The sequence below is a fragment of the Phasianus colchicus genome, chromosome 1 (genome assembly GCF_987193195.1).
Source record: "Phasianus colchicus chromosome 1, bPhaCol1.hap1.1, whole genome shotgun sequence".
In the NCBI taxonomy this organism is placed as follows: domain Eukaryota; kingdom Metazoa; phylum Chordata; class Aves; order Galliformes; family Phasianidae; genus Phasianus; species Phasianus colchicus.
The window spans coordinates 80,008,685-80,032,257 of record NC_143436.1 but is presented as its reverse complement, the minus strand read 5'-3'; the positions used below and the strand labels follow the sequence as shown (position 1 = coordinate 80,032,257).

General features: G+C 58.9%; 2 protein-coding genes across 7 annotated transcripts in view; both read right to left on the bottom strand.

The window, feature by feature from the left end:
- The window catches only part of LOC149919773 (neprilysin-like), a 40,975-nt gene extending 30,359 nt beyond the window's left edge, over positions 1-10,616 (bottom strand). Inside the window, exons 1-4 of one of the 6 annotated variants that reach the window (XR_016470692.1) lie at positions 10,481-10,616; positions 8,762-9,002; positions 7,346-8,289; positions 5,837-6,045 (exon numbers count right to left, since the gene is read on the bottom strand). The gene's annotated coding sequence lies outside the window, so the exon portion shown is untranslated. The other 5 variants (XR_016470686.1, XR_016470690.1, XR_016470693.1 and 2 more) reach the window with 5 other exon arrangements.
- A 3,162-nt stretch (positions 10,617-13,778) lies between these two features.
- On the bottom strand, positions 13,779-22,713 carry LOC149919772 (uncharacterized). Its single transcript, XM_090139916.1, has 5 exons — positions 22,640-22,713; positions 21,863-22,306; positions 20,478-21,150; positions 18,938-19,146; positions 13,779-13,914 (listed from the first exon to the last, which is right to left on the bottom strand). Exons 1-3 carry the CDS (start codon positions 22,711-22,713, stop codon positions 20,535-20,537), a joined length of 1,134 nt encoding a protein of 377 aa, XP_089996042.1. The 3' UTR covers positions 13,779-13,914; positions 18,938-19,146; positions 20,478-20,534.
- Positions 22,714-23,573: the final 860 nt, after the last annotated feature.

Below are 23,573 nucleotides of genomic sequence, written 5' to 3'. Positions count from 1 at the left end.
ATGAGCCAGCACTGTGCCCTGACAGCCAAAAGAACAAACAACATTTTGGGCTATGTTAAACACAGCACAGCCCGCTGTGGCTGGCAATTCTTCTGCTGTATTTAGTGCTGGTGCAACCTCATCTTAAATACTGTGTGCAGTTCTGTGCTCCACAATATAGAGGGAATGTTTAAGACACTTAAATGGATGCAAAGGAGGGCATCAAAGCTGGTAAAAGTGCTGGAAGGCATGTCGTGTGAGGAGAAGCTGAGGATGTTCTGGCTGACCGGTAGGGATGAAAGGAGGTACCCTTATTTGTCTCTAAAACTTCCCGAAGGGAAATGGAGAGGGAGGTGCCATTTACTTCTTCCTTCTAACAGATGAAAGGACACAAAGGAACAGCACAAAGATATGACATGGGAGGTTCAGACAGAACAGCAGGAAAAACGTATGTTCAGTGAAGGTGGTTGAAAACTGGAAGAGGCTTCCTAGTGAGGCAGTTCATGTCCCATGACTGCCAGTTTTTGAGGAACATTTGGACAATGTGCTTATTAATATGCTTCATCTTTTCGTTAGCTCTCAGCCAGTTAAGTACATGGTTTTCATAGGAACCTTCCACCTCTTCTCCTCTCCTCTCCTCTCCTCTCCTCTCCTCTCCTCTCCTCTCCTCTCCTCTCCTCTCCTCTCCTCTCCTCTCCTCTCCTCTCCTCTCCTCTCCTCTCCTCTCCTCTCTTCTCCTCTCCTCTCCTCTCCTCTCCTCTCCTCTCCTCTCCTCACCAGTCCTCTCCTCACCACCCTTCTATCCTATCCTATCCTATCCTATCCTATCCTATCCTATCCTATCCTATCCTATCCTATCCTATCCTATCCTATCCTATCCTATCCTACCCGATCCTACCCGATCCTACCCGATCCTATCATATGCGACTCGACTCTAGACTCAACTCGACTCGACTTGACTCTAGGAAAGATCTTAAGAGAGCAGAGATCTATCAGAACTAGCAAGTGTCAGAAATGCAACAGAGACCTCCTCAGGAAGAGACCAGATGACAACATACACCTAGAAAAGGCCTTTGAGGGCTACCACAGCACACTTCTTCACCGAGAAGATGCTATATGAGGTGACCTCTATGGTGACAGCGGGTGTAAGCAAATATCCAGTCAGAGGTAAAATCATAAACACCGTGGTGCATCGGCTGCCAGCCCGGCATCCCACTACAGGTGGCTCACAGAGTTCTTCATTGCGCAGGTCTGGGGCTGCAGTGAGGAGTGGAGTGCAGCAAAGCCCTTCCCAGCTCCGCAGCGAGGTGATTCCTGTCCTTGCATCACCAGCCTCTGGAGCCCTTCGGATGGGGCTTGTGGCTGAGGCTGGGTGCCAGATAGAGGACAAAAGCACTTCCCGCATCCCTCCTCCTGTGTGGGGGGTAACGGGGTGCTCGATGCCACGTTCCCCCCCGAAGTTGGGCCCCCACCCAGCAGCTTTGTTCTTGTCTTCCAGACTGAAGGCACACGCCTACTGCTCACCAGGAAGATGGAGCAGCTGCGATGGGAAATGAGAGGCACGGGGAGCAGTGGTGCAGGGGCAGCACTTCCTAACAGGAGTTGGGGGCCTGGTGCTGCTTCCTGCTTTGGGGCACCTCCCTGCTCCTGTGAGGGTAGGGGCCGCCTGGGGACACGGCATCCTGGGGGCGGCTGCATCTTGCCTGCCCTCCTCCAGCAGCAGTGAATATGCAGTGATGCAGCTGGGAGCTGCTGGAGGTTGTGAGCAAGAAACGGCAGAAGCTGCCCAACAGTGTGAAGTGCTCTGTTCTGCTAAGCGAAGTGTCGGTGGTCCATGGCACATAGTGGAACCCCCCAGTGCTCCCGTACCAGTTCTCGGTTCCCTGGGGCCCCACTCAGCTCTTGAGCCCCTGCTTGTCCCCCAGCTCGAAGCTGAGGCTGAGGATTCCCAGGGTGCTGCTGCTTGGCTGGGGGCTGCACTTAGGGAGCGCATGAAATCTCTGGCAGGTGGGGGGAGACCTGCAGTGCCCTCCCCAATCCAGCCTGATTTCCCAGATGCAAAGAAAAGCAGTACAACACAGGTAAGCAGAACTGTTTATTTTCCAGGTGCTCCTGCAGATATGCTGGCAGATCTCTGCTCGGCTTCTCTTCAGACACGTCCTTCAATAGCATAAGAAGGAGGGAGGATGGTAAAAACGGCGGACCATAATGCGGAGCATCCTGTAGAGGAAAAAAAAAGAATGGGGGAAGAGGGGTGCCCTCCGCCTGAGGAGGGGACCCTGTGCGTGGCTGTGAGATGGGGCTTAGCCCTCGAGTTTTCGAGGGATCCCCTTGCGTGCGGGTGCTGCTGGGGTGCCCTCCGCCTGAGGAGGGGACCCCGTGCGTGGCTGTGAGATGGGGCTTAGCCCTCGAGTTTTCGAGGGATCCCCTTGCGTGCGGGTGCTGCTGGGGTGCCCTCCGCCTGAGGAGGGGACCCCGTGCGTGGCTGTGAGATGGGGCTTAGCCCTCGAGTTTTCGAGGGATCCCCTTGCGTGCAGGTGCTGCTGGGGTGCCCTCCGCCTGAGGAGGGGACCCCGTGCGTGGCTGTGAGATGGGGCTTAGCCCTCGAGTTTTCGAGGGATCCCCTTGCGTGCGGGTGCTGCTGGGGTGCCCTCCGCCTGAGGAGGGGACCCCGTGCGTGGCTGTGAGATGGGGCTTAGCCTTCGAGTTTTCGAGGGATCCCCTTGCGTGCGGGTGCTGCTGGGGTGCCCTCCGCCTGAGGAGGGGACCCCGTGCGTGGCTGTGAGATGGGGCTTAGCCCTCGAGTTTTCGAGGGATCCCCTTGCGTGCGGGTGCTGCTGGGGTGCCCTCCGCCTGAGGAGGGGACCCCGTGCGTGGCTGTGAGATGGGGCTTAGCCCTCGAGTTTTCGAGGGATCCCCTTGCGTGCGGGTGCTGCTGGGGTGCCCTCCGCCTGAGGAGGGGACCCCGTGCGTGGCTGTGAGATGGGGCTTAGCCCTCGAGTTTTCGAGGGATCCCCTTGCGTGCGGGTGCTGCTGGGGTGCCCTCCGCCTGAGGAGGGGACCCCGTGCGTGGCTGTGAGATGGGGCTTAGCCCTCGAGTTTTCGAGGGATCCCCTTGCGTGCGGGTGCTGCTGGGGTGCCCTCCGCCTGAGGAGGGGACCCCGTGCGTGGCTGTGAGATGGGGCTTAGCCCTCGAGTTTTCGAGGGATCCCCTTGCGTGCGGGTGCTGCTGGGGTGCCCTCCGCCTGAGGAGGGGACCCCGTGCGTGGCTGTGAGATGGGGCTTAGCCCTCGAGTTTTCGAGGGATCCCCTTGCGTGCGGGTGCTGCTGGGGTGCCCTCCTCCTGAGGAGGGGACCCCGTGCGTGGCTGTGAGATGGGGCTTAGCCCTCGAGTTTTCGAGGGATCCCCTTGCGTGCGGGTGCTGCTGGGGTGCCCTCCGCCTGAGGAGGGGACCCCGTGCGTGGCTGTGAGATGGGGCTTAGCCCTCGAGTTTTCGAGGGATCCCCTTGCGTGCGGGTGCTGCTGGGGTGCCCTCCGCCTGAGGAGGGGACCCCGTGCGTGGCTGTGAGATGGGGCTTAGCCCTCGAGTTTTCGAGGGATCCCCTTGCGTGCGGGTGCTGCTGGGGTGCCCTCCACCTGAGGAGGGGACCCCGTGCGTGGCTGTGAGATGGGGCTTAGCCCTCGAGATTTCGAGGGATCCCCTTGCGTGCGGGTGCTGCTGGGGTGCCCTCCGCCTGAGGAGGGGACCCCGTGCGTGGCTGTGAGATGGGGCTTAGCCCTCGAGTTTTCGAGGGATCCCCTTGCGTGCGGGTGCTGCTGGGGTGCCCTCCGCCTGAGGAGGGGACCCCGTGCGTGGCTGTGAGATGGGGCTTAGCCCTCGAGTTTTCGAGGGATCCCCTTGCGTGCGGGTGCTGCTGGGGTGCCCTCCGCCTGAGGAGGGGACCCCGTGCGTGGCTGTGAGATGGGGCTTAGCCCTCGAGTTTTCGAGGGATCCCCTTGCGTGCGGGTGCTGCTGGGGTGCCCTCCGCCTGAGGAGGGGACCCCGTGCGTGGCTGTGAGATGGGGCTTAGCCCTCGAGTTTTCGAGGGATCCCCTTGCGTGCGGGTGCTGCTGGGGTGCCCTCCGCCTGAGGAGGGGACCCCGTGCGTGGCTGTGAGATGGGGCTTAGCCCTCGAGTTTTCGAGGGATCCCCTTGCGTGCGGGTGCTGCTGAGGTGCCCTCCGCCTGAGGAGGGGACCCCGTGCGTGGCTGTGAGATGGGGCTTAGCCCTCGAGTTTTCGAGGGATCCCCTTGCGTGCGGGTGCTGCTGGGGTGCCTTCCTCCTGAGGAGGGGACCCCGTGCGTGGCTGTGAGATGGGGCTTAGCCCTCGAGTTTTCGAGGGATCCCCTTGCGTGCGGGTGCTGCTGGGGTGCCCTCCGCCTGAGGAGGGGACCCCGTGCGTGGCTGTGAGATGGGGCTTAGCCCTCGAGTTTTCGAGGGATCCCCTTGCGTGCGGGTGCTGCTGGGGTGCCCTCCGCCTGAGGAGGGGACCCCGTGCGTGGCTGTGAGATGGGGCTTAGCCCTCGAGTTTTCGAGGGATCCCCTTGCGTGCGGGTGCTGCTGGGGTGCCCTCCGCCTGAGGAGGGGACCCCGTGCGTGGCTGTGAGATGGGGCTTAGCCCTCGAGTTTTCGAGGGATCCCCTTGCGTGCGGGTGCTGCTGGGGTGCCCTCCGCCTGAGGAGGGGACCCCGTGCGTGGCTGTGAGATGGGGCTTAGCCCTCGAGTTTTCGAGGGATCCCCTTGCGTGCGGGTGCTGCTGGGGTGCCCTCCGCCTGAGGAGGGGACCCCGTGCGTGGCTGTGAGATGGGGCTTAGCCCTCGAGTTTTCGAGGGATCCCCTTGCGTGCGGGTGCTGCTGGGGTGCCCTCCGCCTGAGGAGGGGACCCCGTGCGTGGCTGTGAGATGGGGCTTAGCCCTCGAGTTTTCGAGGGATCCCCTTGCGTGCGGGTGCTGCTGAGGTGCCCTCCGCCTGAGGAGGGGACCCCGTGCGTGGCTGTGAGATGGGGCTTAGCCCTCGAGTTTTCGAGGGATCCCCTTGCGTGCGGGTGCTGCTGGGGTGCCCTCCGCCTGAGGAGGGGACCCCGTGCGTGGCTGTGAGATGGGGCTTAGCCCTCGAGTTTTCGAGGGATCCCCTTGCGTGCGGGTGCTGCTGGGGTGCCCTCCGCCTGAGGAGGGGACCCCGTGCGTGGCTGTGAGATGGGGCTTAGCCCTCGAGTTTTCGAGGGATCCCCTTGCGTGCGGGTGCTGCTGGGGTGCCCTCCGCCTGAGGAGGGGACCCCGTGCGTGGCTGTGAGATGGGGCTTAGCCCTCGAGTTTTCGAGGGATCCCCTTGCGTGCGGGTGCTGCTGGGGTGCCCTCCGCCTGAGGAGGGGACCCCGTGCGTGGCTGTGAGATGCGGCTTAGCCCTCGAGTTTTCGAGGGATCCCCTTGCGTGCGGGTGCTGCTGGGGTGCCCTCCGCCTGAGCAGGGGACCCCGTGCGTGGCTGTGAGATGGGGCTTAGCCCTCGAGTTTTCGAGGGATCCCCTTGCGTGCGGGTGCTGCTGGGGTGCCCTCCGCCTGAGGAGGGGACCCCGTGCGTGGCTGTGAGATGGGGCTTAGCCCTCGAGTTTTCGAGGGATCCCCTTGCGTGCGGGTGCTGCTGGGGTGCCCTCCGCCTGAGGAGGGGACCCCGTGCGTGGCTGTGAGATGGGGCTTAGCCCTCGAGTTTTCGAGGGATCCCCTTGCGTGCGGGTGCTGCTGGGGTGCCCTCCGCCCCGGGAATGGGTCAGGAGCCCCTGGTGGAGGGGTCTCTCCCCTGAGTGGGTGTCTGTGGGTACCTGGTTCTTGTTGCTTTTTCCGGTGCTCTGTCTGCTCCGTAGCTGCGTTGGTCTTGCTCCTCTTTGGCTCTGGCTCTGCTAGCATCTTCATGCCCATCTGCTTCCTGAGGGCCATGTACCGCTATCCTTGGCTGAGCTTCTGCCTGGCCTTGCTCTTTTTCTGCAAGATCTCTTGTTTCGCAAGTTCTGTCTGTTCAACTTTCTCATATCTAGGTAAAAAGAAATATAAGCGCAAATTATTTCCTTGCAATGTCGGTCTTCTGCGGTTCTGCATCATTTTTCAGCCCGCTCCCTCCCATCTTTATTTTCTATTAGCTGTCAGTTAGTATCTTGCCCGTACTGACCAAGTTCGGATTTGACTACACTTACTTTTACAGTAAGCTGTACGTTTGCAAAAGCTTGCAGAGCTTTCCATGACAAAGAGCGGTGTCACAGCTCCTGAGGAGGAAGGCGGGACGGACTTCAGGCTCGGGATCCCCGAGCCGAGCCCCAGCACCGCCTCCTCTCTCGGCCAACGGGCGAAGCAGACGGGCAGCGACCAAAGCTGCCGATCGCCTTCACGCCGGAGGCGGTGCCGGCACTCGGGAGGATGGCAGAGCCCGGGGCCACTCGGCTCGAAGCGCTTCCCGCCCGCCCGGCCCGTCTCCCCACCTGGCAGCGCGGCGTCGGGTCGGCTCCGGGTGCGTCACACCGGCTGCTGAGCGGCGTCACGGCAAGCAAGCCGCTAGCAACGGCACGCGTTCTAACGGGCTGCCTACCGCCACCCGCACAACGCCCGCCCCAGCCGCGCGCTGCCCCGGCAACGGCTTCCTCCCCTCCTCCTCGCGGCTCCTCCTCTGCCTCCCCCCCGCTCGGCGGCGGCGGCGATGGAGGCGGCGGCGGCGGCGGCCGGGGCTGCCCGAGGGAAATCAGCGGGGAGGTGCGGGCCGGGCCGGGCCGGGCCGGCGCGGAGCGGGGATGTGCGGGGCGGCGGCCGTCGGTACCTCCCGGGGCTCCGCCCGGAGCGCCGATCTGTGCTGCGCCCTTCCAAGCGGCGTGCGGGGCCGCGGCCTGCGGGAAAGGCACCCCGGCTGCGGCCAGTTTTGTCCTCCCGTAATGCTTGTTTAGCAATAAAGCAACCTGGATGGTGACTATTGAAATAGCGTAATTATTCCCTTCGGGCTAACTCCAGAAGGACTCTCTGGGGCTGGGGTTGGGGCTGGACGTGGCAGTGTGAGACGTCTTTCCGAGCCGTAATGATTCTGTGATTCTCCCATTCCTTTTCAAGTGCAGATTTACTCTTCCAAATACCAAACTGTACCACAGCAGCTACAGGAAAGCTACTCCGTTCAAGGCTGCTCTTCGAGGATGCCTTTCTGAGCGCGCTAGAGTTCTCAGGATCCTTGTACTTCTCTCGTCCCTGAACCCTGCATCCCTAAACCACTAGGTGGGAACTGGGAGAATAAATCCCTCCCCCAACCCCCCCACCCCCACTGTAAGGGCAGAACAAGTGATGCAGTGTGTACTTGCATTTGGACTGGCCTTGGTGTACTGAACACACCTTCAGCTTTGTCCACTCGCGTCAGCTGTTACTTGCAGCCAGCAGCCGGCGCCAGTATCATTTGTGAGGAAATGTCCCAGCGGAAGTCCTTCCTTGGGTGGACTCTGGCAGGCAAATGCCAAAGCTATGAACGCGACAGCTACCGCGCAGCAAACCTCCAGCTGTCTGTGTGCTTCGTGACGGTATCGGAGTGTCACAGCCACCCCACGACCTCACAGTGCGCCGGGTGCCTACCCGTAGCCAGCGAGCCCAGCCCGCACTGAGGTCGTGGGGTGACTGTGAGTTCAGGTAGTCACGGTGCTGGAGCGGGATGGCATCCGTGGGCACCGACAGCACAGCCCGGCGCGACGCGGCGCGGCGCGGCGCTGCTGAGCGGCAGCGAGGAGCTCCGTGCCCGAAATGCGACGGGCGCTCCCGCTGCGCGCTCCGTTCTACAGGCTGAAGCCGCCGGGTTTTGCAAAAACGCGAAGAGTTTCTCGCTGCGCGAAACGCCTTTTGCGCCTTGGAGCCTTCAGTGAGAGCGCGCGTGTCCGCTCGGGTTGGGAGAAGTGGATTTCCAAGAGGGCTCTGTCGGAGCGTTTCGGTCACTCCAGGGGCGGTGACAGAGTTCCCCCCGTGGCGCTGCTCCGTAGCGACCGTAGCTGCTGTTCCGAAGCCAACGTGAGAGCTTGCCCTGTGAGGACGGGGGACACTCCTGGTAGGCCATGCTTTACCAGTGCACCGCGTGCTTCCACCACACGTGAGCACAGAGCTGCTGTGCTCCACCTCAGCTGTTGCCCATCATGAGGCACTGCAGGGAAAGCACTGCACCACTGCATGTTGAAAGGGCAGTCCCAGATGTGTGAACAGCTGTCAGCGCCGAGCTATCGCAATACAAGCCCACAGTGATGCAGCACTCACCAGTGCTGTAGATCTGCGGATAGAGTTTACATTAAAACACGCCAAAAAAGCCACGCTCTCCATCCCTCTGAATAAGAAAGTGAGAGGAGGAGGCAGAAATCCAGCATGGCTCAGCAAGGACCTGCTGAGCAAGCCGAGGGCCAAGAGAGGTACACTCAGGCTTTGGCAACAGCGGTGTGTCACCTGGGAAGAGTGCACGGGTGCCAGTGGCATCCTGGCTTGTATCAGAAATAGCACTGCCAGCAGGAGCAGGGAAGTGACCATCCCTCTGTACCGAGCTCTGGTGAGGCTGCACCTGGAGAACTGTGCTCGGTTTTGGGCCCCTCACTGCAAGAAAGGCATGGAGGCCCTGGAGCGTGTCCAGAGAAGGGCAGCGAAGCGGGTGAGGGGTCTGGAGCACAAGTCTGACGAGGAGCAGCTCAGGAAGCTGGGGCTGCTTAGCCTGCAGGAGGCTCCGGGCAGAGCCTATCGCGCTCTGCACCTACCTGAAGGGAGGCTGTGGTGAGGTGGGGCTTGGCCTCTTCCTACCTAAAAGCCTTTTCAATATCAGCTGGTTTTCTTCCAACAGCACATCAGAGGTGTTTTGTGACACTTCTGCGCTTGAGTGTTTGCCTTCCCAGCTGCCACAAGCGTATTTGTAGAAATCCTCACAGGGGTCTACAGTGTCATTGCTAGAATTCAGGAATCCGGCCAAGAGTGCAAGGCTCGGTTCAGCATCACATGATCCTGGGTAGGAAGGAAACGAGAGATCTGAGCAGTGACACTGAAGAATGAGGACAACATATTCAACAACCGAGGAAAAAAAAAGAAAGAAAAAAAGAGGGATCCTATAATAAGATTTCTGTTTGATACAAGCTCCACTGCGTACAGACTGCTGAATTCCTTGTGAGCTTTTGCTGAAGGTGCAATAATACACACTCTGTCTTCGACTTCACACCAAGGCTGCTTTGCACTTTGCCAGGGAGATTCTTTCAGTCAGAGACAGGTAGTTCGTGCAGAGGTGGTGCCTGCCCTCCAGTGGTTCTATCTCGGCAGCCAAGGCTTGGATGACTCCGCCTTTTCTCTGTTCTCTCTCAAACAGCACGCACTGATTTGACCAGGTGATAAACAAGAAGCTGCTGGTGATGTTAACACACAAAGCAAAAGGAGGCCATGGTACAACGAAGGTAAGGAGAAGAGCTTAGTACACGCAGGGAGATGTTCAGGGTGGGAAACAAGCATTTCTCGGTAATGACATCTGTCAAAACAGGACGAAAACTCGCTTGTGGTGTATCTTGCTTTGATTTAAAACCTCCTTCATCCTAAATGCTGGGAAGCCCTGGCTGTATGTTCTCATTTCGTGTCTGTGTCTTGTATCAACATCAGATCAGCTCTACTATTAAATAAACCACTTACAAAGCAAAGCAAGATTTTCATGCTACGGTTTCAAACTGTGGTTTGTTAAAGTGGAAGGAGGTGCAGGGAGTGCAAATAGACATGATCTAAACTAACAACTTTTTCCTTAGTTTCTCTAGTGAAGCGTACATGACAGCAGTGGGAGAAAAATGCCTGTCAACAATGCTTGTTTTGGAGTAGGAGATACGTGTGCCCTCCAATCTAAACACAGCTTCAATATTTAGCTATCTGTACACGTAAGCGTTTGTGCGGACTGTTCTGCAGGCAGCTTTTTGGTGAATTGGAAAGATAACTGACAATTTCTGGCCTCCACTCACAGCTTCTGCACTGCACAGGAGAATATGAGTTTTATGTATATCGGAGTAGTGATTGGTCCTAGAAAACTGGAAGTAGGCTTATGAAATCAGGGATGGACAAGTGGAAGAGAAGCTCTAAATCTCAGCTTCAGAGCCAGTTTCCTGGAGCTGGCTGCAGATGGAGCAGGGTCATAGAAGCTGGAAGCCAGGATGATGAAATTCAAGAAGAATTTCTTGACAATATAATGCTGCTCTCTCACAAAGCTGGGCCCAGGCTTATCAAATGGCAGTCGGAGGAGGACAAGCGGGGGGATATCTCCCCACGGTCACACAGGGAGGAGGCAGAACAGTCTGCCTTTTTTACAGCTGGTACTTTTTTACACTTCTTTGTCTTTCTGAAAGCCTCACCCTCACACAGATACTGAGCATAATAATCCATGCAGGCAGAGAGAGGAACAGATCTTATAAACAGGGTGGGTAAGGAGTCAGGGAAAAGGATATTCCACATTATACCTAGAGCACAAGTCATCGTGATGTAGGTGATGAGTAATGCAAAACCGAGGAGAGTACTGAGAAGAAGCGCACACAGCAGCTGGCTTTTCTCCTGAAGACATCGTTCTTTCTTTGGACCTGTTCCCAGCTCCTGGTCCCAGGTCTGGAGAGAGAAAAAAGAGACACGCAGAAAAAAAGGAAGAATGGACAACTCATTACATTTAGCACTGGTCATACACTACACCTTCTTCCTAAGCAACTAGAAACTCCCTTTTGACTAGTGCCAGAAGGCTAACAGGAGGCCCAGTCCTCTCCCATAGGCTTTGCTTCATGCCTTTTGTTTCCCATTCTTTTCCAAATACAGCTGGTTCCACAGTGTTATGAAATATGCATCTAAAAACCAGCTTGCCATGAGGAGCCGTGTCCTTCCATAGCTTTTCTTGGTGTTCGGAATCACCTTGAATACACCTCCTGAAGATATCAAAGCCTGTTTGGAGCCCATAAAGCTGATAACAGGATGACCAGGACTAGAGGCTCTTCATTCTGTTAGTGTAATAATGTCACTGAATCACAGAATTGCAGGGGCTGGAAGGGACCTCCAGAGATCGTCAAGTCCAACCTTCTTGGACATCACCTTCTGCATCCTTTATAGTAGCATAAGGAAAAGGCTGAGGCATTTAATGTGGTGGTTTTTTTCTTGTTTTTGTTTGTTTGCTTGTTTGTTGTATTTTAGCCTGTTTTTAACATCAGTGATAGGTTTTGGGCTGCTGAGTCCCCTGAATTTGAAGACCATGACCAGCAGAGCAGTGACTTCCCAACTGCGGCCACTGAAATTGTGAAGAAACAGTTATATGAGCTCAGTGTTCATAAGTCTATAGGGCCTGATGTGATTCATCCTAGAATGCTGAGGGAGTTAAGAGATGTTAGACCTGGACCCTTTCCACCAATTTGCCAAAGGTCGCGGGAGGCCACTGCTGGCTTGAACCTAGACAGTGTTACACTGATCAACAAGAGAGAGGAGCCGGAAAACAGACCTGCTGGTCTAACCTCAGGCCCTGGAAAAGTTCAGGATATTATCTGCTATTGGAAGATGCTTAAAGAACCAAGCCTTTATCAGGCACAGTCCACAGGAGTTCATGAAGGGAATGTCCTGCCCTAGTACTCTGATCTCCTATTATAAGGTCTCTGGCTTAGTGGATGAAGAGAAGACAGCGAATGTAGTCTTTCTGGATTTTAATAAGACATTTGATACCATCTCTCACAGCATCCTTCTGGAGAAATTGTTCAACTATGAGCCAGCACTGTGCCCTGACAGCCAAAAGAACAAACAACATTTTGGGCTATGTTAAACACAGCACAGCCCGCTGTGGCTGGCAATTCTTCTGCTGTATTTAGTGCTGGTGCAACCTCATCTTAAATACTGTGTGCAGTTCTGTGCTCCACAATATAGAGGGAATGTTTAAGACACTTAAATGGATGCAAAGGAGGGCATCAAAGCTGGTAAAAGTGCTGGAAGGCATGTCGTGTGAGGAGAAGCTGAGGATGTTCTGGCTGACCGGTAGGGATGAAAGGAGGTACCCTTATTTGTCTCTAAAACTTCCCGAAGGGAAATGGAGAGGGAGGTGCCATTTACTTCTTCCTTCTAACAGATGAAAGGACACAAAGGAACAGCACAAAGATATGACATGGGAGGTTCAGACAGAACAGCAGGAAAAACGTATGTTCAGTGAAGGTGGTTGAAAACTGGAAGGGGCTTCCTAGTGAGGCAGTTCATGTCCCATGACTGTCAGTGTTCGAGGGACGTTTGGACAATGCGCTTATTAATATGCTTCATCTTTTTGTTAGCTCTCAGCCAGTTAAGTACATGGTTTTCATAGGAACCTTCCACATCTTCTCCTCTCCTCTCCTCTCCTCTCCTCTCCTCTCCTCTCCTCTCCTCTCCTCTCCTCTCCTCTCCTCTCCTCTCCTCTCCTCTCCTCTCCTCTCCTCTCCTCTCCTCTCCTCTCCTCTCCTCTCCTCTCCTCTCTTCACCACTCCTCTCCTCACCACCCTTCTATCCTATCCTATCCTATCCTATCCTATCCTATCCTATCCTATCCTATCCTATCCTATCCTATCCTATCCTATCCTATCCTATCCTATCCTACCCGATCCTATCATATGCGACTCGACTCTAGACTCGACTCGACTTGACTCTAGGAAAGAACTTAAGAGAGCAGAGATCTATCAGAACTAGCAAGTGTCAGAAATGCAACAGAGACCTCCTCAGGAAGAGACCAGATGACAACATACACCTAGAAAAGGCCTTTGAGGGCTACCACAGCACACTTCTTCACCGAGAAGATGCTATATGAGGTGACCTCTATGGTGACAGCGGGTGTAAGCAAATATCCAGTCAGAGGTAAAATCATAAACACCGTGGTGCATCGGCTGCCAGCCCGGCATCCCACTACAGGTGGCTCACAGAGTTCTTCATTGCGCAGGTCTGGGGCTGCAGTGAGGAGTGGAGTGCAGCAAAGCCCTTCCCAGCTCCGCAGCGAGGTGATTCCTGTCCTTGCATCACCAGCCTCTGGAGCCCTTCGGATGGGGCTTGTGGCTGAGGCTGGGTGCCAGATAGAGGACAAAAGCACTTCCCGCATCCCTCCTCCTGTGTGGGGGGTAACGGGGTGCTCGATGCCACGTTCCCCCCCGAAGTTGGGCTCCCACCCAGCAGCTTTATTCTTGTCTTCCAGCACTGAAGGCACACGCCTACTGCTCACCAGGAAGATGGAGCGGCTGCGATGGGAAATGAGAGGCACGGGGAGCAGTGGTGCAGGGGCAGCACTTCCTATCAGGAGTTGGGGGCCAGGTGCTGCTTCCTGCTGTGGGGCACCTCCCTGCTCCTGTGAGGGTAGGGGCCGCCTGGGGACACGGCATCCTGGGGGCGGCTGCATCTTGCCTGCCCTCCTCCAGCAGCAGTGAAGGTGCAGTGATGCAGCTGGGAGCTGCTGGAGGTTGTGAGCAAGAAACGGCAGAAGCTGCCCAACAGTGTGAAGTGCTCTGTTCTGCTAAGCGAAGTGTCGGTGGTCCATGGCACATAGTGGAACCCCCCAGTGCTCCCGTACCAGTTCTCGGTTCCCTGGGGCCCCACTCAGCTCTTGAGCCCCTGCTTGTCCCCCAGCTCGAAGCTGAGGCTGAGGATTCCCAGGGTGCTGCTGCTTGGCTGGGGGCTGCACTTAGGGAGCGCATGAAATCTCTGGCAGGTGGGGGGAGACCTGCAGTGCCCTCCCCAATCCAGCCTGATTTCCCAGATGCAAAGAAAAGCAGTACAACACAGGTAAGCAGAACAGTTTATTTTCCAGGTGCTCCTGCAGATATGCTGGCAGATCTCTGCTCGGCTTCTCTTCAGACACGTCCTTCAATAGCATAAGATGGAGGGAGGATGGTAAAAACGGCGGACCATAATGCGGAGCATCCTGTAGAGGAAAAAAAAACAATGGGGGAAGAGGGGTGCCCTCCACCTGAGGAGGGGACCCCGTGCGTGGCTGTGAGATGGGGCTTAGCCCTCGAGTTTTCGAGGGATCCCCTTGCGTGCGGGTGCTGCTGGGGTGCCCTCCGCCTGAGGAGGGGACCCCGTGCGTGGCTGTGAGATGGGGCTTAGCCCTCGAGTTTTCGAGGGATCCCCTTGCGTGCGGGTGCTGCTGGGGTGCCCTCCGCCTGAGGAGGGGACCCCGTGCGTGGCTGTGAGATGGGGCTTAGCCCTCGAGTTTTCGAGGGATCCCCTTGCGTGCGGGTGCTGCTGGGGTGCCCTCCGCCTGAGGAGGGGACCCCGTGCGTGGCTGTGAGATGGGGCTTAGCCCTCGAGTTTTCGAGGGATCCCCTTGCGTGCGGGTGCTGCTGGGGTGCCCTCCGCCTGAGGAGGGGACCCCGTGCGTGGCTGTGAGATGGGGCTTAGCCCTCGAGTTTTCGAGGGATCCCCTTGCGTGCGGGTGCTGCTGGGGTGCCCTCCGCCTGAGGAGGGGACCCCGTGCGTGGCTGTGAGATGGGGCTTAGCCCTCGAGTTTTCGAGGGATCCCCTTGCGTGCGGGTGCTGCTGGGGTGCCCTCCGCCTGAGGAGGGGACCCCGTGCGTGGCTGTGAGATGGGGCTTAGCCCTCGAGTTTTCGAGGGATCCCCTTGCGTGCGGGTGCTGCTGGGGTGCCCTCCGCCTGAGGAGGGGACCCCGTGCGTGGCTGTGAGATGGGGCTTAGCCCTCGAGTTTTCGAGGGATCCCCTTGCGTGCGGGTGCTGCTGGGGTGCCCTCCGCCTGAGGAGGGGACCCCGTGCGTGGCTGTGAGATGGGGCTTAGCCCTCGAGTTTTCGAGGGATCCCCTTGCGTGCGGGTGCTGCTGGGGTGCCCCTCCGCCTGAGGAGGGGACCCCGTGCGTGGCTGTGAGATGGGGCTTAGCCCTCGAGTTTTCGAGGGATCCCCTTGCGTGCGGGTGCTGCTGGGGTGCCCTCCGCCTGAGGAGGGGACCCCGTGCGTGGCTGTGAGATGGGGCTTAGCCCTCGAGTTTTCGAGGGATCCCCTTGCGTGCGGGTGCTGCTGGGGTGCCCTCCGCCTGAGGAGGGGACCCCGTGCGTGGCTGTGAGATGGGGCTTAGCCCTCGAGTTTTCGAGGGATCCCCTTGCGTGCGGGTGCTGCTGGGGTGCCCTCCGCCTGAGGAGGGGACCCCGTGCGTGGCTGTGAGATGGGGCTTAGCCCTCGAGTTTTCGAGGGATCCCCTTGCGTGCGGGTGCTGCTGGGGTGCCCTCCGCCTGAGGAGGGGACCCCGTGCGTGGCTGTGAGATGGGGCTTAGCCCTCGAGTTTTCGAGGGATCCCCTTGCGTGCGGGTGCTGCTGGGGTGCCCTCCGCCTGAGGAGGGGACCCCGTGCGTGGCTGTGAGATGGGGCTTAGCCCTCGAGTTTTCGAGGGATCCCCTTGCGTGCGGGTGCTGCTGGGGTGCCCTCCGCCTGAGGAGGGGACCTCGTGTGTGGCTGTGAGATGGGGCTTAGCCCTCGAGTTTTCGAGGGATCCCCTTGCGTGCGGGTGCTGCTGGGGTGCCCTCCGCCTGAGGAGGGGACCCCGTGCGTGGCTGTGAGATGGGGCTTAGCCCTCGAGTTTTCGAGGGATCCCCTTGCGTGCGGGTGCTGCTGGGGTGCCCTCCGCCTGAGGAGGGGACCCCGTGCGTGGCTGTGAGATGGGGCTTAGCCCTCGAGTTTTCGAGGGATCCCCTTGCGTGCGGGTGCTGCTGGGGTGCCCTCCGCCTGAGGAGGGGACCCCGTGCGTGGCTGTGAGATGGGGCTTAGCCCTCGAGTTTTCGAGGGATCCCCTTGCGTGCGGGTGCTGCTGGGGTGCCCTCCGCCTGAGGAGGGGACCCCGTGCGTGGCTGTGAGATGGGGCTTAGCCCTCGAGTTTTCGAGGGATCCCCTTGCGTGCGGGTGCTGCTGGGGTGCCCTCCGCCTGAGGAGGGGACCCCGTGCGTGGCTGTGAGATGGGGCTTAGCCCTCGAGTTTTCGAGGGATCCCCTTGCGTGCGGGTGCTGCTGGGGTGCCCTCCGCCTGAGGAGGGGACCCCGTGCGTGGCTGTGAGATGGGGCTTAGCCCTCGAGTTTTCGAGGGATCCCCCTGCGTGCGGGTGCTGCTGGGGTGCCCTCCGCCTGAGGAGGGGACCCCGTGCGTGGCTGTGAGATGGGGCTTAGCCCTCGAGTTTTCGAGGGATCCCCTTGCGTGCGGGTGCTGCTGGGGTGCCCTCCGCCTGAGGAGGGGACCCCGTGCGTGGCTGTGAGATGGGGCTTAGCCCTCGAGTTTTCGAGGGATCCCCTTGCGTGCGGGTGCTGCTGGGGTGCCCTCCGCCTGAGGAGGGGACCCCGTGCGTGGCTGTGAGATGGGGCTTAGCCCTCGAGTTTTCGAGGGATCCCCTTGCGTGGGGGTGCTGCAGGGGTGCCCTCCGCCTGAGGAGGGGACCCCGTGCGTGGCTGTGAGATGGGGCTTAGCCCTCGAGTTTTCGAGGGATCCCCTTGCGTGCGGGTGCTGCTGGGGTGCCCTCCGCCTGAGGAGGGGACCCCGTGCGTGGCTGTGAGATGGGGCTTAGCCCTCGAGTTTTCGAGGGATCCCCTTGCGTGCGGGTGCTGCTGGGGTGCCCTCCGCCTGAGGAGGGGACCCCGTGCGTGGCTGTGAGATGGGGCTTAGCCCTCGAGTTTTCGAGGGATCCCCTTGCGTGCGGGTGCTGCTGGGGTGCCCTCCGCCTGAGGAGGGGACCCCGTGCGTGGCTGTGAGATGGGGCTTAGCCCTCGAGTTTTCGAGGGATCCCCTTGCGTGCGGGTGCTGCTGGGGTGCCCTCCGCCTGAGCAGGGGACCCCGTGCGTGGCTGTGAGATGGGGCTTAGCCCTCGAGTTTTCGAGGGATCCCCTTGCGTGCGGGTGCTGCTGGGGTGCCCTCCGCCTGAGCAGGGGACCCCGTGCGTGGCTGTGAGATGGGGCTTAGCCCTCGAGTTTTCGAGGGATCCCCTTGCGTGCGGGTGCTGCTGGGGTGCCCTCCGCCTGAGGAGGGGACCCCGTGCGTGGCTGTGAGATGGGGCTTAGCCCTCGAGTTTTCGAGGGATCCCCTTGCGTGCGGGTGCTGCTGGGGTGCCCTCCGCCTGAGGAGGGGACCCCGTGCGTGGCTGTGAGATGGGGCTTAGCCCTCGAGTTTTCGAGGGATCCCCTTGCGTGCGGGTGCTGCTGGGGTGCCCTCCGCCTGAGGAGGGGACCCCGTGCGTGGCTGTGAGATGGGGCTTAGCCCTCGAGTTTTCGAGGGATCCCCTTGCGTGCGGGTGCTGCTGGGGTGCCCTCCGCCTGAGGAGGGGACCCCGTGCGTGGCTGTGAGATGGGGCTTAGCCCTCGAGTTTTCGAGGGATCCCCTTGCGTGCGGGTGCTGCTGGGGTGCCCTCCGCCTGAGGAGGGGACCCCGTGCGTGGCTGTGAGATGGGGCTTAGCCCTCGAGTTTTCGAGGGATCCCCTTGCGTGCGGGTGCTGCTGGGGTGCCCTCCGCCTGAGGAGGGGACCCCGAGCGTGGCTGTGAGATGGGGCTTAGCCCTCGAGTTTTCGAGGGATCCCCTTGCGTGCGGGTGCTGCTGGGGTGCCCTCCGCCTGAGGAGGGGACCCCGTGTGTGGCTGTGAGATGGGGCTTAGCCCTCGAGTTTTCGAGGGATCCCCTTGCGTGCGGGTGCTGCTGGGGTGCCCTCCGCCTGAGGAGGGGACCCCGTGCGTGGCTGTGAGATGGGGCTTAGCCCTCGAGTTTTCGAGGGATCCCCTTGCGTGCGGGTGCTGCTGGGGTGCCCTCCGCCTGAGGAGGGGACCCCGTGCGTGGCTGTGAGATGGGGCTTAGCCCTCGAGTTTTCGAGGGATCCCCTTGCGTGCGGGTGCTGCTGGGGTGCCCTCCGCCTGAGCAGGGGACGCCGTGCGTGGCTGTGAGATGGGGCTTAGCCCTCGAGTTTTCGAGGGATCCCCTTGCGTGCGGGTGCTGCTGGGGTGCCCTCCGCCTGAGGAGGGGACCCCGTGCGTGGCTGTGAGATGGGGCTTAGCCCTCGAGTTTTCGAGGGATCCCCTTGCGTGCGGGTGCTGCTGGGGTGCCCTCCGCCTGAGGAGGGGACCCCGTGCGTGGCTGTGAGATGGGGCTTAGCCCTCGAGTTTTCGAGGGATCCCCTTGCGTGCGGGTGCTGCTGGGGTGCCCTCCGCCTGAGGAGGGGACCCCGTGCGTGGCTGTGAGATGGGGCTTAGCCCTCGAGTTTTCGAGGGATCCCCTTGCGTGCGGGTGCTGCTGGGGTGCCCTCCGCCTGAGGAGGGGACCCCGTGCGTGGCTGTGAGATGGGGCTTAGCCCTCGAGTTTTCGAGGGATCCCCTTGCGTGCGGGTGCTGCTGGGGTGCCCTCCGCCTGAGGAGGGGACCCCGTGCGTGGCTGTGAGATGGGGCTTAGCCCTCGAGTTTTCGAGGGATCCCCTTGCGTGCGGGTGCTGCTGGGGTGCCCTCCGCCTGAGGAGGGGACCCCGTGCGTGGCTGTGAGATGGGGCTTAGCCCTCGAGTTTTCGAGGGATCCCCTTGCGTGCGGGTGCTGCTGGGGTGCCCTCCGCCTGAGGAGGGGACCCCGTGCGTGGCTGTGAGATGGGGCTTAGCCCTCGAGTTTTCGAGGGATCCCCTTGCGTGCGGGTGCTGCTGGGGTGCCCTCCGCCTGAGGAGGGGACCCCGTGCGTGGCTGTGAGATGGGGCTTAGCCCTCGAGTTTTCGAGGGATCCCCTTGCGTGCGGGTGCTGCTGGGGTGCCCTCCGCCTGAGGAGGGGACCCCGTGCGTGGCTGTGAGATGGGGCTTAGCCCTCGAGTTTTCGAGGGATCCCCTTGCGTGCGGGTGCTGCTGGGGTGCCCTCCGCCTGAGGAGGGGACCCCGGGAATGGGTCAGGAGCCCCTGGTGGAGGGGTCTCTCCCCTGAGTGGGTGTCTGTGGGTACCTGGTTCTTGTTGCTTTTTCCGGTGCTCTGTCTGCTCCGTAGCTGCGTTGGTCTTGCTCCTCTTTGGCTCTGGCTCTGCTAGCATCTTCATGCCCATCTGCTGGCTGAGGGCCATGTACCGCTATCCTTGGCTGAGCTTCTGCCTGGCCTTGCTCTTTTTCTGCAAGATCTCTTGTTTCGCAAGTTCTGTCTGTTCAACTTTCTCATATCTAGGTAAAAAGAAATATAAGCGCAAATTATTTCCTTGCAATGTCGGTCTTCTGCGGTTCTGCATCATTTTTCAGCCCGCTCCCTCCCATCTTTATTTTCTATTAGCTGTCAGTTACTATCTTGCCCGTACTGACCAAGTTCGGATTTGACTACACTTACTTTTACAGTAAGCTGTATGTTTGCAAAAGCTTGCAGAGCTTTCCATGACAAAGAGCGGTGTCACAGCTCCTGAGGAGGAAGGCGGGACGGACTTCAGGCTCGGGATCCCCGAGCCGAGCCCCAGCACCGCCTCCTGTCTCGGCCAACGGGCGAAGCAGACGGGCAGCGACCAAAGCTGCCGATCGCCTTCACGCCGGAGGCGGTGCCGGCACTCGGGAGGATGGCAGAGCCCGGGGCCACTCGGCTCGAAGCGCTTCCCGCCCGCCCGGCCCGTCTCCCCACCTGGCAGCGCGGCGTCGGGTCGGCTCCGGGTGCGGCACGCCGGCTGCTGAGCGGCGTCACGGCAAGCAAGCCGCTAGCAACGGCACGCGTTCTAACGGGCTGCCTACCGCCACCCGCACAACGCCCGCCCCAGCCGCGCGCTGCCCCGGCAACGGCTTCCTCCCCTCCTCCTCGCGGCTCCTCCTCTGCCTCCCCCCCGCTCGGCGGCGGCGGCGATGGAGGCGGCGGCGGCGGCGGCCGGGGCTGCCCGAGGGAAATCAGCGGGGAGGTGCGGGCCGGGCCGGGCCGGGCCGGCGCGGAGCGGGGATGTGCGGGGCGGCGGCCGTCGGTACCTCCCGGGGCTCCGCCCGGAGCGCCGATCTGTGCTGCGCCCTTCCAAGCGGCGTGCGGGGCCGCGGCCTGCGGGAAAGGCACCCCGGCTGCGGCCAGTTTTGTCCTCCCGTAATGCTTGTTTAGCAACAAAGCAACCTGGATGGTGACTATTGAAATAGCGTAATTATTCCCTTCGGGCTAACTCCAGAAGGACTCTCTGGGGCTGGGGTTGGGGCTGGACGTGGCAGTGTGAGACGTCTTTCCGAGCCGTAATGATTCTGTGATTCTCCCATTCCTTTTCAAGTGCAGATTTACTCTTCCAAATACCAAACTGTACCACAGCAGCTACAGGAAAGCTACTCCGTTCAAGGCTGCTCTTCGAGGATGCCTTTCTGAGCGCGCTAGAGTTCTCAGGATCCTTGTACTTCTCTCGTCCCTGAACCCTGCATCCCTAAACCACTAGGTGGGAACTGGGAGAATAAATCCCTCCCCCAACCCCCCCACCCCCACTGTAAGGGCAGAACAAGTGATGCAGTGTGTACTTGCATTTGGACTGGCCTTGGTGTACTGAACACACCTTCAGCTTTGTCCACTCGCGTCAGCTGTTACTTGCAGCCAGCAGCCGGCGCCAGTATCATTTGTGAGGAAATGTCCCAGCGGAAGTCCTTCCTTGGGTGGACTCTGGCAGGCAAATGCCAAAGCTATGAACGCGACAGCTACCGCGCAGCAAACCTCCAGCTGTCTGTGTGCTTCGTGACGGTATCGGAGTGTCACAGCCACCCCACGACCTCACAGTGCGCCGGGTGCCTACCCGTAGCCAGCGAGCCCAGCCCGCACTGAGGTCGTGGGGTGACTGTGAGTTCAGGTAGTCACGGTGCTGGAGCGGGATGGCATCCGTGGGCACCGACAGCACAGCCCGGCGCGACGCGGCGCGGCGCGGCGCTGCTGAGCGGCAGCGAGGAGCTCCGTGCCCGAAATGCGACGGGCGCTCCCGCTGCGCGCTCCGTTCTACAGGCTGAAGCCGCCGGGTTTTGCAAAAACGCGAAGAGTTTCTCGCTGCGCGAAACGCCTTTTGCGCCTTGGAGCCTTCAGTGAGAGCGCGCGTGTCCGCTCGGGTTGGGAGAAGTGGATTTCCAAGAGGGCTCTGTCGGAGCGTTTCGGTCACTCCAGGGGCGGTGACAGAGTTCCCCCCGTGGCGCTGCTCCGTAGCGACCGTAGCTGCTGTTCCGAAGCCAACGTGAGAGCTTGCCCTGTGAGGACGGGGGACACTCCTGGTAGGCCATGCTTTACCAGTGCACCGCGTGCTTCCACCACACGTGAGCACAGAGCTGCTGTGCTCCACCTCAGCTGTTGCCCATCATGAGGCACTGCAGGGAAAGCACTGCACCACTGCATGTTGAAAGGGCAGTCCCAGATGTGTGAACAGCTGTCAGCGCCGAGCTATCGCAATACAAGCCCACAGTGATGCAGCACTCACCAGTGCTGTAGATCTGCGGATAGAGTTTACATTAAAACACGCCAAAAAAGCCACGCTCTCCATCCCTCTGAATAAGAAAGTGAGAGGAGGAGGCAGAAATCCAGCATGGCTCAGCAAGGACCTGCTGAGCAAGCCGAGGGCCAAGAGAGGTACACTCAGGCTTTGGCAACAGCGGTGTGTCACCTGGGAAGAGTGCACGGGTGCCAGTGGCATCCTGGCTTGTATCAGAAATAGCACTGCCAGCAGGAGCAGGGAAGTGACCATCCCTCTGTACCGAGCTCTGGTGAGGCTGCACCTGGAGAACTGTGCTCGGTTTTGGGCCCCTCACTGCAAGAAAGGCATGGAGGCCCTGGAGCGTGTCCAGAGAAGGGCAGCGAAGCGGGTGAGGGGTCTGGAGCACAAGTCTGACGAGGAGCAGCTCAGGAAGCTGGGGCTGCTTAGCCTGCAGGAGGCTCCGGGCAGAGCCTATCGCGCTCTGCACCTACCTGAAGGGAGGCTGTGGTGAGGTGGGGCTTGGCCTCTTCCTACCTAAAAGCCTTTTCAATATCAGCTGGTTTTCTTCCAACAGCACATCAGAGGTGTTTTGTGACACTTCTGCGCTTGAGTGTTTGCCTTCCCAGCTGCCACAAGCGTATTTGTAGAAATCCTCACAGGGGTCTACAGTGTCATTGCTAGAATTCAGGAATCCGGCCAAGAGTGCAAGGCTCGGTTCAGCATCACATGATCCTGGGTAGGAAGGAAACGAGAGATCTGAGCGGTGACACTGAAGAATGAGGACAACATATTCAACAACCGAGGAAAAAAAAAGAAAGAAAAAAAGAGGGATCCTATAATAAGATTTCTGTTTGATACAAGCTCCACTGCGTACAGACTGCTGAATTCCTTGTGAGCTTTTGCTGAAGGTGCAATAATACACACTCTGTCTTCGACTTCACACCAAGGCTGCTTTGCACTTTGCCAGGGAGATTCTTTCAGTCAGAGACAGGTAGTTCGTGCAGAGGTGGTGCCTGCCCTCCAGTGGTTCTATCTCGGCAGCCAAGGCTTGGATGACTCCGCCTTTTCTCTGTTCTCTCTCAAACAGCACGCACTGATTTGACCAGGTGATAAACAAGAAGCTGCTGGTGATGTTAACACACAAAGCAAAAGGAGGCCATGGTACAACGAAGGTAAGGAGAAGAGCTTAGTACACGCAGGGAGATGTTCAAGGTGGGAAACAAACATTTCTCGGTAATGACATCTGTCAAAACAGGACGAAAACTCACTTGTGGTGTATCTTGCTTTGATTTAAAACCTCCTTCATCCCAAATGCTGGGAAGCCCTGGCTGTATGTTCTCATTTCGTGTCTGTGTCTTGTATCAACATCAGATCAGCTCTACTATTAAATAAACCACTTACAAAGCAAAGCAAGATTTTCATGCTACGGTTTCAAACTGTGGTTTGTTAAAGTGGAAGGAGGTGCAGGGAGTGCAAATAGACATGATCTAAACTAACAACTTTTTCCTTAGTTTCTCTAGTGAAGCGTACATGACAGCAGTGGGAGAAAAATGCCTGTCAACAATGCTTGTTTTGGAGTAGGAGATACGTGTGCCCTCCAATCTAAACACAGCTTCAATATTTAGCTATCTGTACACGTAAGCGTTTGTGCGGACTGTTCTGCAGGCAGCTTTTTGGTGAATTGGAAAGATAACTGACAATTTCTGGCCTCCACTCACAGCTTCTGCACTGCACAGGAGAATATGAGTTTTATGTATATCGGAGTAGTGATTGGTCCTAGAAAACTGGAAGTAGGCTTATGAAATCAGGGATGGACAAGTGGAAGAGAAGCTCTAAATCTCAGCTTCAGAGCCAGTTTCCTGGAGCTGGCTGCAGATGGAGCAGGGTCATAGAAGCTGGAAGCCAGGATGATGAAATTCAAGAAGAATTTCTTGACAATATAATGCTGCTCTCTCACAAAGCTGGGCCCAGGCTTATCAAATGGCAGTCGGAGGAGGACAAGCGGGGGGATATCTCCCCACGGTCACACAGGGAGGAGGCAGAACAGTCTGCCTTTTTTACAGCTGGTACTTTTTTACACTTCTTTGTCTTTCTGAAAGCCTCACCCTCACACAGATACTGAGCATAATAATCCATGCAGGCAGAGAGAGGAACAGATCTTATAAACAGGGTGGGTAAGGAGTCAGGGAAAAGGATATTCCA

Coding starts and splice junctions, on each gene's coding strand:
- LOC149919772 (XM_090139916.1), bottom strand. CDS start 22,713: ATGAGAACATACAGCCAGGGCTTCCCAGCATTTGGGATGAAGGAGGTT. Junction 22,307..22,639: donor CAAAGCAAGATACACCACAA/GTGAGTTTTCGT, acceptor CTTGGTGTGAAG/TCGAAGACAGAGTGTGTATT. Junction 21,151..21,862: donor TCACCACAGCCTCCCTTCAG/GTAGGTGCAGAG, acceptor CCGTCCTCACAG/GGCAAGCTCTCACGTTGGCT.